The sequence below is a fragment of the Pan troglodytes genome, chromosome 2 (genome assembly GCF_028858775.2).
Source record: "Pan troglodytes isolate AG18354 chromosome 2, NHGRI_mPanTro3-v2.0_pri, whole genome shotgun sequence".
NCBI classification, from domain to species: Eukaryota; Metazoa; Chordata; class Mammalia; order Primates; family Hominidae; genus Pan; species Pan troglodytes.
Genome location: NC_086015.1, coordinates 53,153,867 through 53,166,801, shown reverse-complemented (window position 1 = coordinate 53,166,801; position 12,935 = coordinate 53,153,867). Strand labels below are relative to the sequence as shown.

General features: G+C 57.6%; 1 protein-coding gene across 1 annotated transcript; it reads left to right on the top strand.

The window, feature by feature from the left end:
* Positions 1–867: 867 nt before the first annotated feature.
* Positions 868–12,797, top strand: LAMB2 (laminin subunit beta 2). Its single transcript, XM_016941085.4, has 32 exons — positions 868–1,135; positions 1,264–1,436; positions 1,522–1,657; positions 1,738–1,811; positions 2,204–2,392; positions 2,485–2,548; positions 2,775–2,977; positions 3,067–3,187; positions 3,508–3,696; positions 3,909–4,088; positions 4,211–4,323; positions 4,603–4,682; positions 4,776–4,908; positions 5,109–5,267; positions 5,343–5,470; positions 7,413–7,545; positions 7,751–7,943; positions 8,020–8,163; positions 8,426–8,657; positions 8,741–8,904; positions 8,985–9,209; positions 9,298–9,515; positions 9,624–9,720; positions 9,810–10,182; positions 10,280–10,464; positions 10,538–10,779; positions 10,859–11,207; positions 11,541–11,748; positions 11,826–11,967; positions 12,051–12,227; positions 12,319–12,478; positions 12,549–12,797. Exons 1-32 carry the CDS (start codon positions 1,060–1,062, stop codon positions 12,683–12,685), a joined length of 5,397 nt encoding a protein of 1,798 aa, XP_016796574.3. The 5' UTR covers positions 868–1,059; the 3' UTR covers positions 12,686–12,797.
* Positions 12,798–12,935: the final 138 nt, after the last annotated feature.

Genomic DNA, 12,935 nt, shown 5'->3' with positions numbered 1-12,935 from the left:
GTGGAGGCGGCAGGCCAGACCCAGCCCTAAAGACCGGAGGACCCCATGTTTCCCCCAGCTTCCCGTTCCCAGGGCCCTGGGTGGGGCGCGCCCCATATCCCCCACCCACTTTCCTCCTTCTCTCCCCCTCCACGCCGCCGCGCACATTCCAACCCCAGGCTCCTGCGATCCCGGCAGGCCAAAAAGTCTGGAGCGGATAAATAGCCACAAGATCCGGAGTCGCTCGCCGTAGCTCTGGTCCAGTGTCCACCACCCAGAGCCTATTTCCATACAGGGAAACCCGCAGCACTTCTCGTGCCTACTTACCGTAGTGACTAGTGGGGGAGGCAGTGACCCCCCTGGAGCTGTGCTTCGGGCTGGGTGTGCACTTTCCCCATCTCTCCCCCAGCCCCATCCTGTCCAGTCCCTAGGACTACCCGAGAGCCCCCCACAGCCCTGAATAGGGGAATTTGTTGCTCCTGCTTGTGCCCTCCAGCCTCTCTGTTGATGTGGAGCCCTGGGATCAAACGGCTGAGTTGATGGTAATTTCCACGGCGCCCATGACGCTGAGGGGAAAAGGCTACAGTCTCCTTGGTCCAGAGTTGGAGATCCGGAAGATCTCTCTCATTTGCTCCTGCCATGCCCCCAACTTCGTGAGCCCTCTTCCAAGGATAGTTTAAAGCACCAAACCCCTTACCTTCCCCTGGCCCTCGTATAGGTGTGGGCTTGGGGGCACAATAAAGATTTGTGGGTGAAGTGGTCTATCTCTGGTTCCTGGGGCGAAGGCAGTTTCCGGAGGGAAGGGGTAGGGTTGGGGTGGGGGCGCTCTCCGCCCGGTGTTGCGCTCCTTCCCAGAATCCGCTCCGGCCTTTCCTTCCTGCCGCGATTCCCAACTTTGCTCAAAGTCGCTGGACTCTAAGCTGTTGGAGGGACCGCTGGACAGACCTGGGAACTGACAGAGGGCCTGGAGGGAAACAGGCCAAAGACCCACAGGCAGAGTTGACACGGAACCCCAAAGCAAGAAGGAGGGCTCGGGCCCGAGACCGTTCACCTCCCCTTATCCCTGTTCCCCTCTTCAGGATGGAGCTGACCTCAAGGGAAAGAGGGAGGGGACAGCCTCTGCCCTGGGAACTTCGACTGGGCCTACTGCTAAGCGGTGAGAGGGCCTGGTGGGGGCTGGGGGTTGTGGAATGTGATGGTAGGTCCTGGTAGTTGCCCTTGGGGCACATGAGGTGGAGCCACTGGATAGGAACTCAGCAGAACTGACTGAGCTACTGTCCCCAGTGCTGGCTGCCACACTGGCACAGGCCCCTGCCCCGGATGTGCCTGGCTGTTCCAGGGGAAGCTGCTACCCCGCCACGGGCGACCTGCTGGTGGGCCGAGCTGACAGACTGACTGCCTCATCCACTTGTGGCCTGAATGGCCCCCAGCCCTACTGCATCGTCAGTCACCTGCAGGTGTGGCTGGGGACAGGGTGTGACGCCGAGTCAGGGTGGGGCTGGCACTGCCCGAGGCACTGATTCTAATCCCCATCCAACCCAGGACGAAAAGAAGTGCTTCCTTTGTGACTCCCGGCGCCCCTTCTCTGCTAGAGACAACCCACACAGCCATCGCATCCAGAATGTAGTCACCAGCTTTGCACCACAGCGGCGGACAGCCTGGTGGCAGTCAGAGAATGGTGAGGCCATGGGTGGGGCAAAAGTGAGCAGGGCTGCCCACCAGTAGCTTTGAGTCCTTGACTTCCGATTCCTGTCCCAGGTATCCCTGTGGTCACCATCCAGCTGGACCTGGAGGCTGAGTTTCATTTCACACACCTCATTATGACCTTCAAGGTGCCTGCATATCTGGGAGCCTGCCCGAATCACCCTGCTTGGCTCTCCATTGCCCCTGGACAGAGCCTCAGCTCCTTAACCCAGCCTCCTAGAGCATGGATGCAGGAGGCTCCTTCATCCTTTCACACCTTCCATTTGCCTCCAGGCCTTTGCACATGCTCTTCTGCCTTTCCAATCCCAGGCTGGGTCAGGCGCTGTCTCCCTGAGCCCCATGAACCCTGAGTCTCCCCATTAGAGGTGGCTACCCTTGCTGGTCATTATCTGGCTTCCACCAGTCACCCCCACTCTCTGTGAGCTATTTGAGGGCAGTCTTGGGCTGAGCAGGGCTCTTGATGGCTCTGGGTTGGGCTTGGGTCCTGGTGCCTGCTGATCAGCTATGCCCCCCTACCCAGACATTTCGCCCTGCTGCCATGCTGGTGGAACGCTCAGCAGACTTTGGCCGCACCTGGCATGTGTACCGATATTTCTCCTATGACTGTGGGGCTGACTTCCCAGGAGTCCCACTAGCCCCCCCACGGCACTGGGATGATGTAGTCTGTGAGTCCCGCTACTCAGAGATTGAGCCATCCACTGAAGGCGAGGTGAGGACTGGCATCTGGGCTGGGGGCTGGAAGCTGGGGATGATGGGCCTGAGGCAAGGTCCAGTGTGACTATGAACTCCCTGCTTCTCCAGGTCATCTATCGTGTGCTGGACCCTGCCATCCCTATCCCAGACCCCTACAGCTCACGGATTCAGAGTGAGTGCTCCACCCTTTGAGTCTGGCACAGTCCGTGTCCGGCTAGGGACTATTTGGGGCCTCAGTAACTATTTTGGGTGCTTCCTAGGGCAGGTGCCAAGCCCAGTTTAGCTCGGGTGGCAGTGTACAGGAGGTCTTTCAAGGTGACCTTGGCAGCTGAGCCCCTGGGTGGACATGGGGCAGCAAGGGCCTGCCTGGTCAGTTGGCCCCCCTTCCCCCACCTCAGACCTGTTGAAGATCACCAACCTACGGGTGAACCTGACTCGTCTACACACGTTGGGAGACAACCTACTCGACCCACGGAGGGAGATCCGAGAGAAGTACTACTATGCCCTCTATGAGCTGGTTGTACGTGGCAACTGCTTCTGCTACGGACACGCCTCAGAGTGTGCACCCGCCCCAGGGGCACCAGCCCATGCTGAGGGCATGGTAAGGGGCTTCAGACGGTTGGGATAGGGCTAGGGGCAGGGGCGGACATGGCTGAGCAGTGCTGACAACCTGCCTGCCAACCTCTATAGGTGCACGGAGCTTGCATCTGCAAACACAACACACGTGGCCTCAACTGCGAGCAGTGTCAGGATTTCTATCGTGACCTGCCCTGGCATCCGGCTGAGGACGGCCATAGTCATGCCTGTAGGAGTGAGTGAGATCTTGGCCTCCATAGCTCCAGCACTCTGCAGCCTGGCTGTGCCCTGGGTAGAACCTAGAGCTGGTTGGTCAAGCCCCTAAAACCCAGGCTGTATCCAAAGAGTATGCAGACCTTGATGCCCCTTGGGACCCCCTCAATCCTCCTCTGCAGTCTGCTCTGGGTAGGGAACCAGTATGATGCTGAGGCCTTGAAGTCCCTGAGCCCCTACCCACAAATTCTGGCCTGTGATAGGGATCTAAGGTGGCCTACTTCTTACCCTTGTGACCTGGTTCCTCAAGTGGCCTTTGCCCTGCTCTTCCTCCCCTGCCAGAGTGTGAGTGCCATGGGCACACCCACAGCTGCCACTTCGACATGGCCGTATACCTGGCATCTGGCAATGTGAGTGGAGGTGTGTGTGATGGATGTCAGCATAACACAGCTGGGCGCCACTGTGAGCTCTGTCGGCCCTTCTTCTACCGTGACCCAACCAAGGACCTGCGGGATCCGGCTGTGTGCCGCTGTGAGGCTGGGATTGGGCACGGGGAGAGAAAGCTGAGCCTGGGGCAGGAACTAGAGAGCTGGACTGCTGTCTAAATTGCAGGAAATTGGGGTTAGGGGCTTGGGATAGAACTTGACCAGGGATCCAGGGTGGGATCCCTTAGGCTTAGGAGAGGACTGGCAGTGCGCTAGTTGAGATAGGGTGAGTGACCCTGTATCTCTTTTTGCCATCAGCCTGTGATTGTGACCCCATGGGTTCTCAAGACGGTGGTCGCTGTGATTCCCATGATGACCCTGCACTGGGACTGGTCTCCGGCCAGTGTCGCTGCAAAGAACATGTGGTGGGCACTCGCTGCCAGCAATGCCGTGATGGCTTCTTTGGGCTCAGCATCAGTGACCCTCTGGGCTGCCGGCGTATGTGTCTCCTGCCCTAACTTCTATGCTGACCTTTAACCCCTGTCCTCTTACTCCTGACTCAGCTGAACATGAGCACTGCCACAGTTTCCAAAAGTGCTGATGGTTCTCCTTCCCTGCAGGATGTCAATGTAATGCACGGGGCACAGTGCCTGGGAGCACTCCTTGTGACCCCAACAGTGGATCCTGTTACTGCAAACGTCTAGTGACTGGACGTGGATGTGACCGCTGCCTGGTGCGACTGGAAGGGGCTGGAGTTCTAGGGGCATGATTTGTCCTTAGAGCACAGGGCTGGGGTGTCACATCTATGCCAGTGGGTGGGTGCTGAGAGCTTAGGATCCAGTCCTGGCTGAGAAGCCTCAGGTCAGGGAGGCCAAGGATGTGGGCCAGTGGTCTGGGGGGCATGTTTTCACTGAGGGGTGATTGAGGCTAAGACGTGTAGTTGGGATTTCCTGCTGGGTGGTGATGGGGTCTGGAGGTCTGTTTCTGGCCCCCAGCAACTCCTTTCACGCAGCCTGGCCACTGGGGCCTGAGCCACGACCTGCTCGGCTGCCGCCCCTGTGACTGCGACGTGGGTGGTGCTTTGGATCCCCAGTAAGTGTTGTAAAAGGGGGCCTGGGAAGGGATGGGGAAAGATCCTGAGCAGAAGAGAAGGTTCTTCTTGAGTAACCACAGAGTTCCCTCCAGGTGTGATGAGGGCACAGGTCAATGCCACTGCCGCCAGCACATGGTTGGGCGACGTTGTGAGCAGGTGCAACCTGGCTACTTCCGGCCCTTCCTGGACCACCTAATTTGGGAGGCTGAGGACACCCGAGGGCAGGTGTGGGGCCTCCCCCTAAGCAGAGGGCTGGATGTGGGTGGACACGTCTATGACTGGAGAGGTGGGGTTATGGGCAGTACCTTGTTGGGGGGATAGGGGTGATATCTAGCTTTGGCAGGAGAAATGGGGTTTGGGGCTGGCTGTGGCAGAAGAGGCAAAGCCTCACCTGAGCCTCCCTCCCTGGCTGCATTATCTCCCAGGTGCTCGATGTGGTGGAGCGCCTGGTGACCCCCGGGGAAACTCCATCCTGGACTGGCTCAGGCTTTGTGCGGCTACAGGAAGGTCAGACCCTGGAGTTCCTGGTGGCCTCTGTGCCGAAGGCTATGGACTATGACCTGCTGCTGCGCTTAGAGCCCCAGGTTAGACCCTGTTATCTAATCTGGAGCTGAACCTCTGAATGTGGGAGCATCTCCTCCATCATCCCGTTTTCCCAGGTCCCTGAGCAATGGGCAGAGTTGGAACTGATTGTGCAGCGTCCAGGGCCCGTGCCTGCCCACAGCCTGTGTGGGCATTTGGTGCCCAAGGATGATCGCATCCAAGGGACTCTGCAACCACACGCCAGGTGAGGGCACTGGTGGTAGCACTCACAATGGCAGGGGGTTGTGGGGCCAGCCCTAAGCTCCCTGCAGGGCACCTGGAAGACCCCACAGCTCATTCATCTGTTCCTTTCAAATACCTCCAGAATGCTGGTTGCCAGGCCCTGTTGGGCATGGCTCTGTTCACAGAAAGGAAGTAGACAGATCAAGGCCTGCTCTCTCAGGGGTCTAAGGCCCAGAGACCAAGGCAGGAATTAATGGGAAATCACCTGGTGTCACTATCAGGAGGGTCCACAGTGGTGGTGGTAGAGGGTGGTAGTGGTGGGGTTGTGGCATCAGAGCACTCTGAGCAGGGATGTGCCTGGTCTGATTAATGTTTTATTACATTTTGGGTAGTATTTGTTTCATGTTTCTTTTTTTTTTTCTTTTCTTTTCTTTTTTTTTTTTTTGTGAGACGGACTCTTGCTCTGTCACCAGGCTGGAGTGCAGTGGTGCGATCTCGGCTCACTGCAATCTCCACCTCCCGGGTTCAAGCAATTCTCATGCGTCAGCATCCTGAGTAGCTGGGACTACAGGTGCACGCCACCACGCCCAGCTAGTTTTTTGTATTTTTAGTAGAGATAGGGTTTCACCATGTTGGCCAGGATGGCCTCGATCTCCTGACCTTGTGATCTGCCCGCCTTGGCCTCCCAAAGTGTTGGGATTACAGGTGTGAGCCACCGCGCCCAGCCCTGTTTCATTGTTTCATGTTTTGTTTGTTTGTTTGTTTTTGAGACGGAGTCTTGCTCTGTCGCCCAGGCTGGAGTGCACTGGCGCGATCTCGGCTCACTGCAAGCTCCACCTCCCAGGTTCACGCCATTCTCCTGCCTCAGCCTCCCAAGTAGCTGGGACCACAGGCACCCGCCACCATGCCTTGCTAATTTTTTGTATTTTTAGTAGAGACGGGGTTTCACCATGTTAGCCAGGATGGTCTCGATCTCCTGACCTTGTGATCCACCTTTCTCGGCCTCCCAAAGTGCTGGGATTACAGGCGTGAACCACTGCACTTGACCTATTGCTTTTAGTTTTTGACCATGTAAATATTCAAACAGAAGGAAAGAGAATAACATATTGAACCTGGCTGTGCCCATTATAGACATTTTGCCAACTGTGACTTGTGTTTAGAAAAAAAATTCCTCTAGACCAGGCATGGTGGCTCATGCCTGTAATCCCAGCACTTTGGGACACTGAGGCAGGAGGATCACTTGAGCCCAGGAATTCAAGACCAGCCTAGGCAACATGGCGAGACCCTGTCTCTACAAAAAATAAAATAATTAGCTAAGCATGGTGGTGTGTGCTTGTGGTTCCAGCTGCTTGGGAGGCTGAGGTGGGAGGATATCTTGAACCCAGGAGGTCAAGGCTGCAGTGAGCCAAGGTCACGCACTGTACTCCATCCATCCTGGGCAACAGAGACCGCATCTCAAATAAACAAATAAATAAATAAATCAGAAAATAAAAAGAAAAAAGATGAGGGATTGAAGAACAATTTTTGGGATGGGATAAAAGAACCCAAGTATGAGTTTGCAGCACAATGGGAAAGGAAAGCCTTGGAGACAAAGAGAGAGGGGGTGACATAGTGTTGATGAAGAGGAGCAGCCATTGTAGGTTGTAGGTCGGGGTCAGAGGAAGCGTGAGGTGGTTGTTGAGGAGAATTGGCAAGTTCTTGGGATTTCCAGGCTTTATGAGTATTTCCAGTGAGTCTGCACAGGTGGATGTATGATTCTAGAGGGCCACCTTTATGAGACTATTCTGTGCAGATTCTTTGTTGGGCTGCCCAGCTGTTTGTTGGCCTAGCGCAGCCCAACGCAACCCAGCCATAGTCTCTGCTTTGGCCGATGGCCTGGTTGCTGGGAGAAGGATGGGAGAGGCCCAGATGATTTGTACAGGGCCCCTAGATGACCCACTGCACCTGTCCCCACTCACCCCCAGGTACTTGATATTTCCTAATCCTGTCTGCCTTGAGCCTGGTATCTCCTACAAGCTGCATCTGAAGCTGATACGGACAGGGGGAAGTGCCCAGCCTGAGACTCCCTACTCTGGACCTGGCCTGCTCATTGACTCGGTGAATAATCTCCTCTTGCCCACACCAACCAAGATGGCAGGGCCCGTGGTGTGGGACTTGAGGGATAGCAGGGGTCTGTGGCAGAAGAGGCAGGCCCATGGTGGTGCCAGGGTGGGCAGGCTTGTGGCAGTGCTAAGGCAAGTGCTCTGGCAATGCCTACGTGGTCCCAGGTCTGAACTGCGATCTTCCTTGCTCACTCCTTCAGCTGGTGCTGCTGCCCCGTGTCCTGGTGCTAGAGATGTTTAGTGGGGGTGATGCTGCTGCCCTGGAGCGCCAGGCCACCTTTGAACGCTACCAATGCCATGAGGAGGGTCTGGTGCCCAGCAAGACTTCTCCCTCTGAGGCCTGTGCACCCCTCTTCATCAGCCTGTCCACCCTCATCTACAATGGTGCCCTGCGTGAGTGTCTGTGATGTGGGTTGATGGGGCAGAGGTGGGGACCCAGCCTGACTTGGCCCAACCCTCCTCCCCACAGCATGTCAGTGCAACCCTCAAGGTTCACTGAGTTCTGAGTGCAACCCTCATGGTGGTCAGTGCCTGTGCAAGCCTGGAGTGGTTGGGCGCCGCTGTGACCTCTGTGCCCCTGGCTACTATGGCTTTGGCCCCACAGGCTGTCAAGGTACTCTCCTGCCCCTTGTTCCCTCCTATGCTTCTCTCTCCTTCCCATTACTGTTCTCTCTCCTCCTTCTGGACCTGCTGCTGGTTTCCTCAAACTAAGTCTTGGACCCTCTACTCTCAACCTGGGTCAGTTGTAGTTCTCTTCCATTTCCTGACCTTCCCACCTAGACTCCCACTACTCACACTCCCCTGAGACCCTCCCCCACCCACACTCCCCTCAGACCCCCTCCCCTGGCTCTGGCTCAGCTCTGCCTTGCTCCTAGCCTGCCAGTGCAGCCACGAGGGGGCACTCAGCAGTCTCTGTGAAAAGACCAGTGGGCAATGTCTCTGTCGAACTGGTGCCTTTGGGCTTCGCTGTGACCGCTGCCAGCGTGGCCAGTGGGGATTCCCTAGCTGCCGGCCATGTGTCTGCAATGGGCATGCAGATGAGTGCAACACCCACACAGGCGCTTGCCTGGGCTGCCGTGATCACACAGGGGGTGAGCACTGTGAAAGGTGAGACTGGAGCAGCTATGAGTGGGTTGGTTGGTGGGCAGGCTTCCCAGGGATGACACATTTCTTCTTCCTCCTCCCTGCAGGTGCATTGCTGGTTTCCACGGGGACCCACGGCTGCCATATGGGGGCCAGTGCCGGCCCTGTCCCTGTCCTGAAGGCCCTGGGAGCCAACGGCACTTTGCTACTTCTTGCCACCGGGATGAATATTCCCAGCAGATTGTGTGCCACTGCCGGGCAGGCTATACGGGTGAGTGGATGGGGGCAGGCGTGGGATCAGGGTGAGTTGGCTGGGCTGAGCACTCACAGCTTCCTCTTAACCGTGGGCAGGGCTGCGATGTGAAGCTTGTGCCCCTGGGCACTTTGGGGACCCATCAAGGCCAGGTGGCCGGTGCCAACTGTGTGAGTGCAGTGGGAACATTGACCCAATGGATCCTGATGCCTGTGACCCCCACACGGGGCAATGCCTGCGCTGTTTACACCACACAGAGGGTCCACACTGTGCCCACTGCAAGCCTGGCTTCCATGGACAGGCTGCCCGACAGAGCTGTCACCGTGAGTATGAGTGTGGGAGGGCATGGCTGAATTGGGGTTCTGCTTCTTGGCCTCCTCTTGACTACTGTGCTCATCTTGGTTGGCACAGGCTGCACATGCAACCTGCTGGGCACAAATCCGCAGCAGTGCCCATCTCCTGACCAGTGCCACTGTGATCCAAGCAGTGGGCAGTGCCCATGCCTCCCCAATGTCCAGGGCCCTAGCTGTGACCGCTGTGCCCCCAACTTCTGGAACCTCACCAGTGGCCATGGTTGCCAGCCTTGTGCCTGCCACCCAAGCCGGGCCAGAGGCCCCACCTGCAATGAGGTATGGGACCCTCCTGCAGATCCCTGGTTAGATGGGGCCAGGTGTCTGTCTTATCTCCAGGGCTCAGCCTCTGATAGAGGCTCTGACCCTGCCTTGTTCCCACCCCAGTTCACAGGGCAGTGCCACTGCCGTGCCGGCTTTGGAGGGCGGACTTGTTCTGAGTGCCAAGAGCTCCACTGGGGAGACCCTGGGTTGCAGTGCCGTGGTGAGGGAGCCAGCGGGGCCAGGGTAGATGGAGGACTTCCCAGAATGCCCCACAGTGACCCTAACTCTGTGCTCTGCTCTTTCTTGCAGCCTGTGATTGTGACTCTCGTGGAATAGATACACCTCAGTGTCACCGCTTCACAGGTCACTGCAGCTGCCGCCCAGGCGTGTCTGGTGTGCGCTGTGACCAGTGTGCCCGCGGCTTCTCAGGAATCTTTCCTGCCTGCCATCCCTGCCATGCATGCTTCGGGGATTGGGACCGAGTGGTGCAGGACTTGGCTGCCCGTACACGGCGCCTAGAGCAGCGGGCGCAGGAGTTGCAACAGACGGGTGTGCTGGGTGCCTTTGAGAGCAGCTTCTGGCATATGCAGGAGAAGCTGGGCATTGTGCAGGGCATCGTAGGTGCCCGCAACACCTCAGCCGCCTCCACTGCACAGCTTGTGGAGGCCACAGAGGAGCTGCGGTGCGGAAGGGCCTAAGAATACATGGTGGGATGGGGCAGAGGCCCAGTGGACCAGGGCTGAAGCCTCTCTAAACACCCGCCCTCTCCATCATCGCAGGCGTGAAATTGAGGAGGCCACTGAGCACCTGACTCAGCTCGAGGCAGAGCTGACAGATGTGCAAGATGAGAACTTCAATGCCAACCATGCACTAAGTGGTCTGGAGCGAGATACGCTTGCACTTAATCTCACACTGCGGCAGCTCGACCAGCATCTTGACTTGCTCAAACATTCAAACTTCCTGGGTGAGTTGTTAGCCAACTAGGCAGGTGGACCAGGGTCAGTCTTCAGCTGACTGTCTGCCTCTGCCCAATTTAGGTGCCTATGACAGCATCCGGCATGCCCATAGCCAGTCTGCAGAGGCAGAACGTCGTGCCAATACCTCAGCCCTGGCAGTACCTAGCCCTGTGAGCAACTCGGCAAGTGCTCGGCATCGGACAGAGGCACTGATGGATGCTCAGAAGGAGGACTTCAACAGCAAACACATGGCCAACCAGCGGGCACTTGGCAAGCTCTCTGCCCATACCCACACCCTGAGCCTGACAGACATAAATGAGCTGGTGAGGTTCAAGTGTTGGGTGGGGCAGGTGGGTGTAGATGTTCCTCTCACAGGGCCCTGACTTGTTCTGTGCCTGGCAGGTGTGTGGGGCACCAGGGGATGCACCCTGTGCTACAAGCCCTTGTGGGGGTGCCGGCTGTCGAGATGAGGATGGGCAGCCCCGCTGTGGGGGCCTCAGTTGCAATGGGGCAGCGGCTACAGCAGACCTAGCACTGGGCCGGGCCCGGCACACACAGGCAGAGCTGCAGCGGGCACTGGCAGAAGGTGGTAGCATCCTCAGCAGAGTGGCTGAGACTCGTCGGCAGGCAAGCGAGGCACAGCAGCGGGCCCAGGCAGCCCTGGACAAGGCTAATGCTTCCAGGGGACAGGTGGAACAGGCCAACCAGGAACTTCGAGAACTTATCCAGAGTGTGAAGGACTTCCTCAACCGTGAGCCTCCCACGTGTCCCAGGCCATGTGGTTGTCCCCTTTGGCAACTCCCGGTGTCTGTATCTCCCTTGGTTCATACTTGAGCCTCAGGGACTACACTGGATTAGTGTTTATGATCCATTGACTGGCTCCTGAGTTATTGCCCATATGTGGTCCCAGGTCCATGTTCTTGAGTCTGAGCCCCTTGTATAGTCCCTGTCCTTGTGATTATATCTTTATGCCTGGTAACAAACCCCTATCCCATGTACATGTCCTGAGTCCATACCCCAAAACTGTATCCTCATACCCATGCTGGAGAATCTATGTTCTTAAGTTCTTGCTGTGTCCCTATAGAGGAGGGGGCTGATCCTGATAGCATTGAAATGGTGGCCACACGGGTGCTAGAGCTCTCCATCCCAGCTTCAGCTGAGCAGATCCAGCACCTGGCGGGTGCGATTGCAGAGCGAGTCCGGAGCCTGGCAGATGTGGATGCGATCCTGGCACGTACTGTAGGAGATGTGCGTCGTGCCGAGCAGCTACTGCAGGATGCACGGCGGGCAAGGTCTGACCCCATCCCTGGCCCCTATCCCTGACACCTGGTTTTGATACCTCCAAGTTCTGATTCCCCCTTCTCCCCAGGAGCTGGGCTGAGGATGAGAAACAGAAGGCAGAGACAGTACAGGCAGCACTGGAGGAGGCCCAGCGGGCACAGGGTATTGCCCAGGGTGCCATCCGGGGGGCAGTGGCTGACACACGGGACACAGAGCAGACCCTGTACCAGGTGAGGTCTTCCTAGGACATCAGTGGGACAAGGTTATGGGCATGAACCGTAGATCTGTGTAACCTTTGGCTCACCCATGGCAGGTACAGGAGAGGATGGCAGGTGCAGAGCAGGCACTGAGCTCTGCAGGTGAAAGGGCTCGGCAGTTGGATGCTCTCCTGGAGGCTCTGAAATTGAAACGGGCAGGAAATAGTCTGGCAGCCTCTACAGCAGAAGAAATGGCAGGCAGTGCCCAGGGTCGTGCCCAGGAGGCTGAGCAGGTGGGTTGAGGCAGAGCCAGCTGGAGAAGGTAGGGGTGGAAGATGGACCTCCACTGAGCTACCACGCTAACCTAACCCTCTACATCTGCAGCTGCTACGGGGTCCTCTGGGTGATCAGTACCAGACGGTGAAGGCCCTAGCTGAGCGCAAGGCCCAAGGTGTGCTGGCTGCACAGGCAAGGGCAGAACAACTGCGGGATGAGGCTCGGGACCTGTTGCAAGCCGCTCAGGACAAGCTGCAGCGGCTACAGGGTAAGAAATGGGGCACCAGAGACACAGGACTGCGGGAAACCCCCCCTAAACTGACACCTGCCCTTCCTAGAATTGGAAGGCACCTATGAGGAAAATGAGCGGGCACTGGAGAGTAAGGCAGCCCAGTTGGACGGGTTGGAGGCCAGGATGCGCAGCGTGCTTCAAGCCATCAACTTGCAGGTGCAGATCTACAACACCTGCCAGTGACCCCTGCCCAAGGCCTACCCTAGTTCCTAGCACCGCCCCACATGCATGTCTGCCTATGCACTGAAGAGCTCTTGGCCCGGCAGGGCCCCCAATAAACCAGTGTGAACCCCCACTGTGTTGTCTGGACTCTGATTTGGGGCGGGCGGGGGAGTCTCCAGGGGAACCTCGAGGTTCCCCCCAGCAGAACCCATGCACCGCTAAGCCACCCGAGCACCGCCTCCTTCCGCTCGGGCCCGCCCCGGAGCTGCGG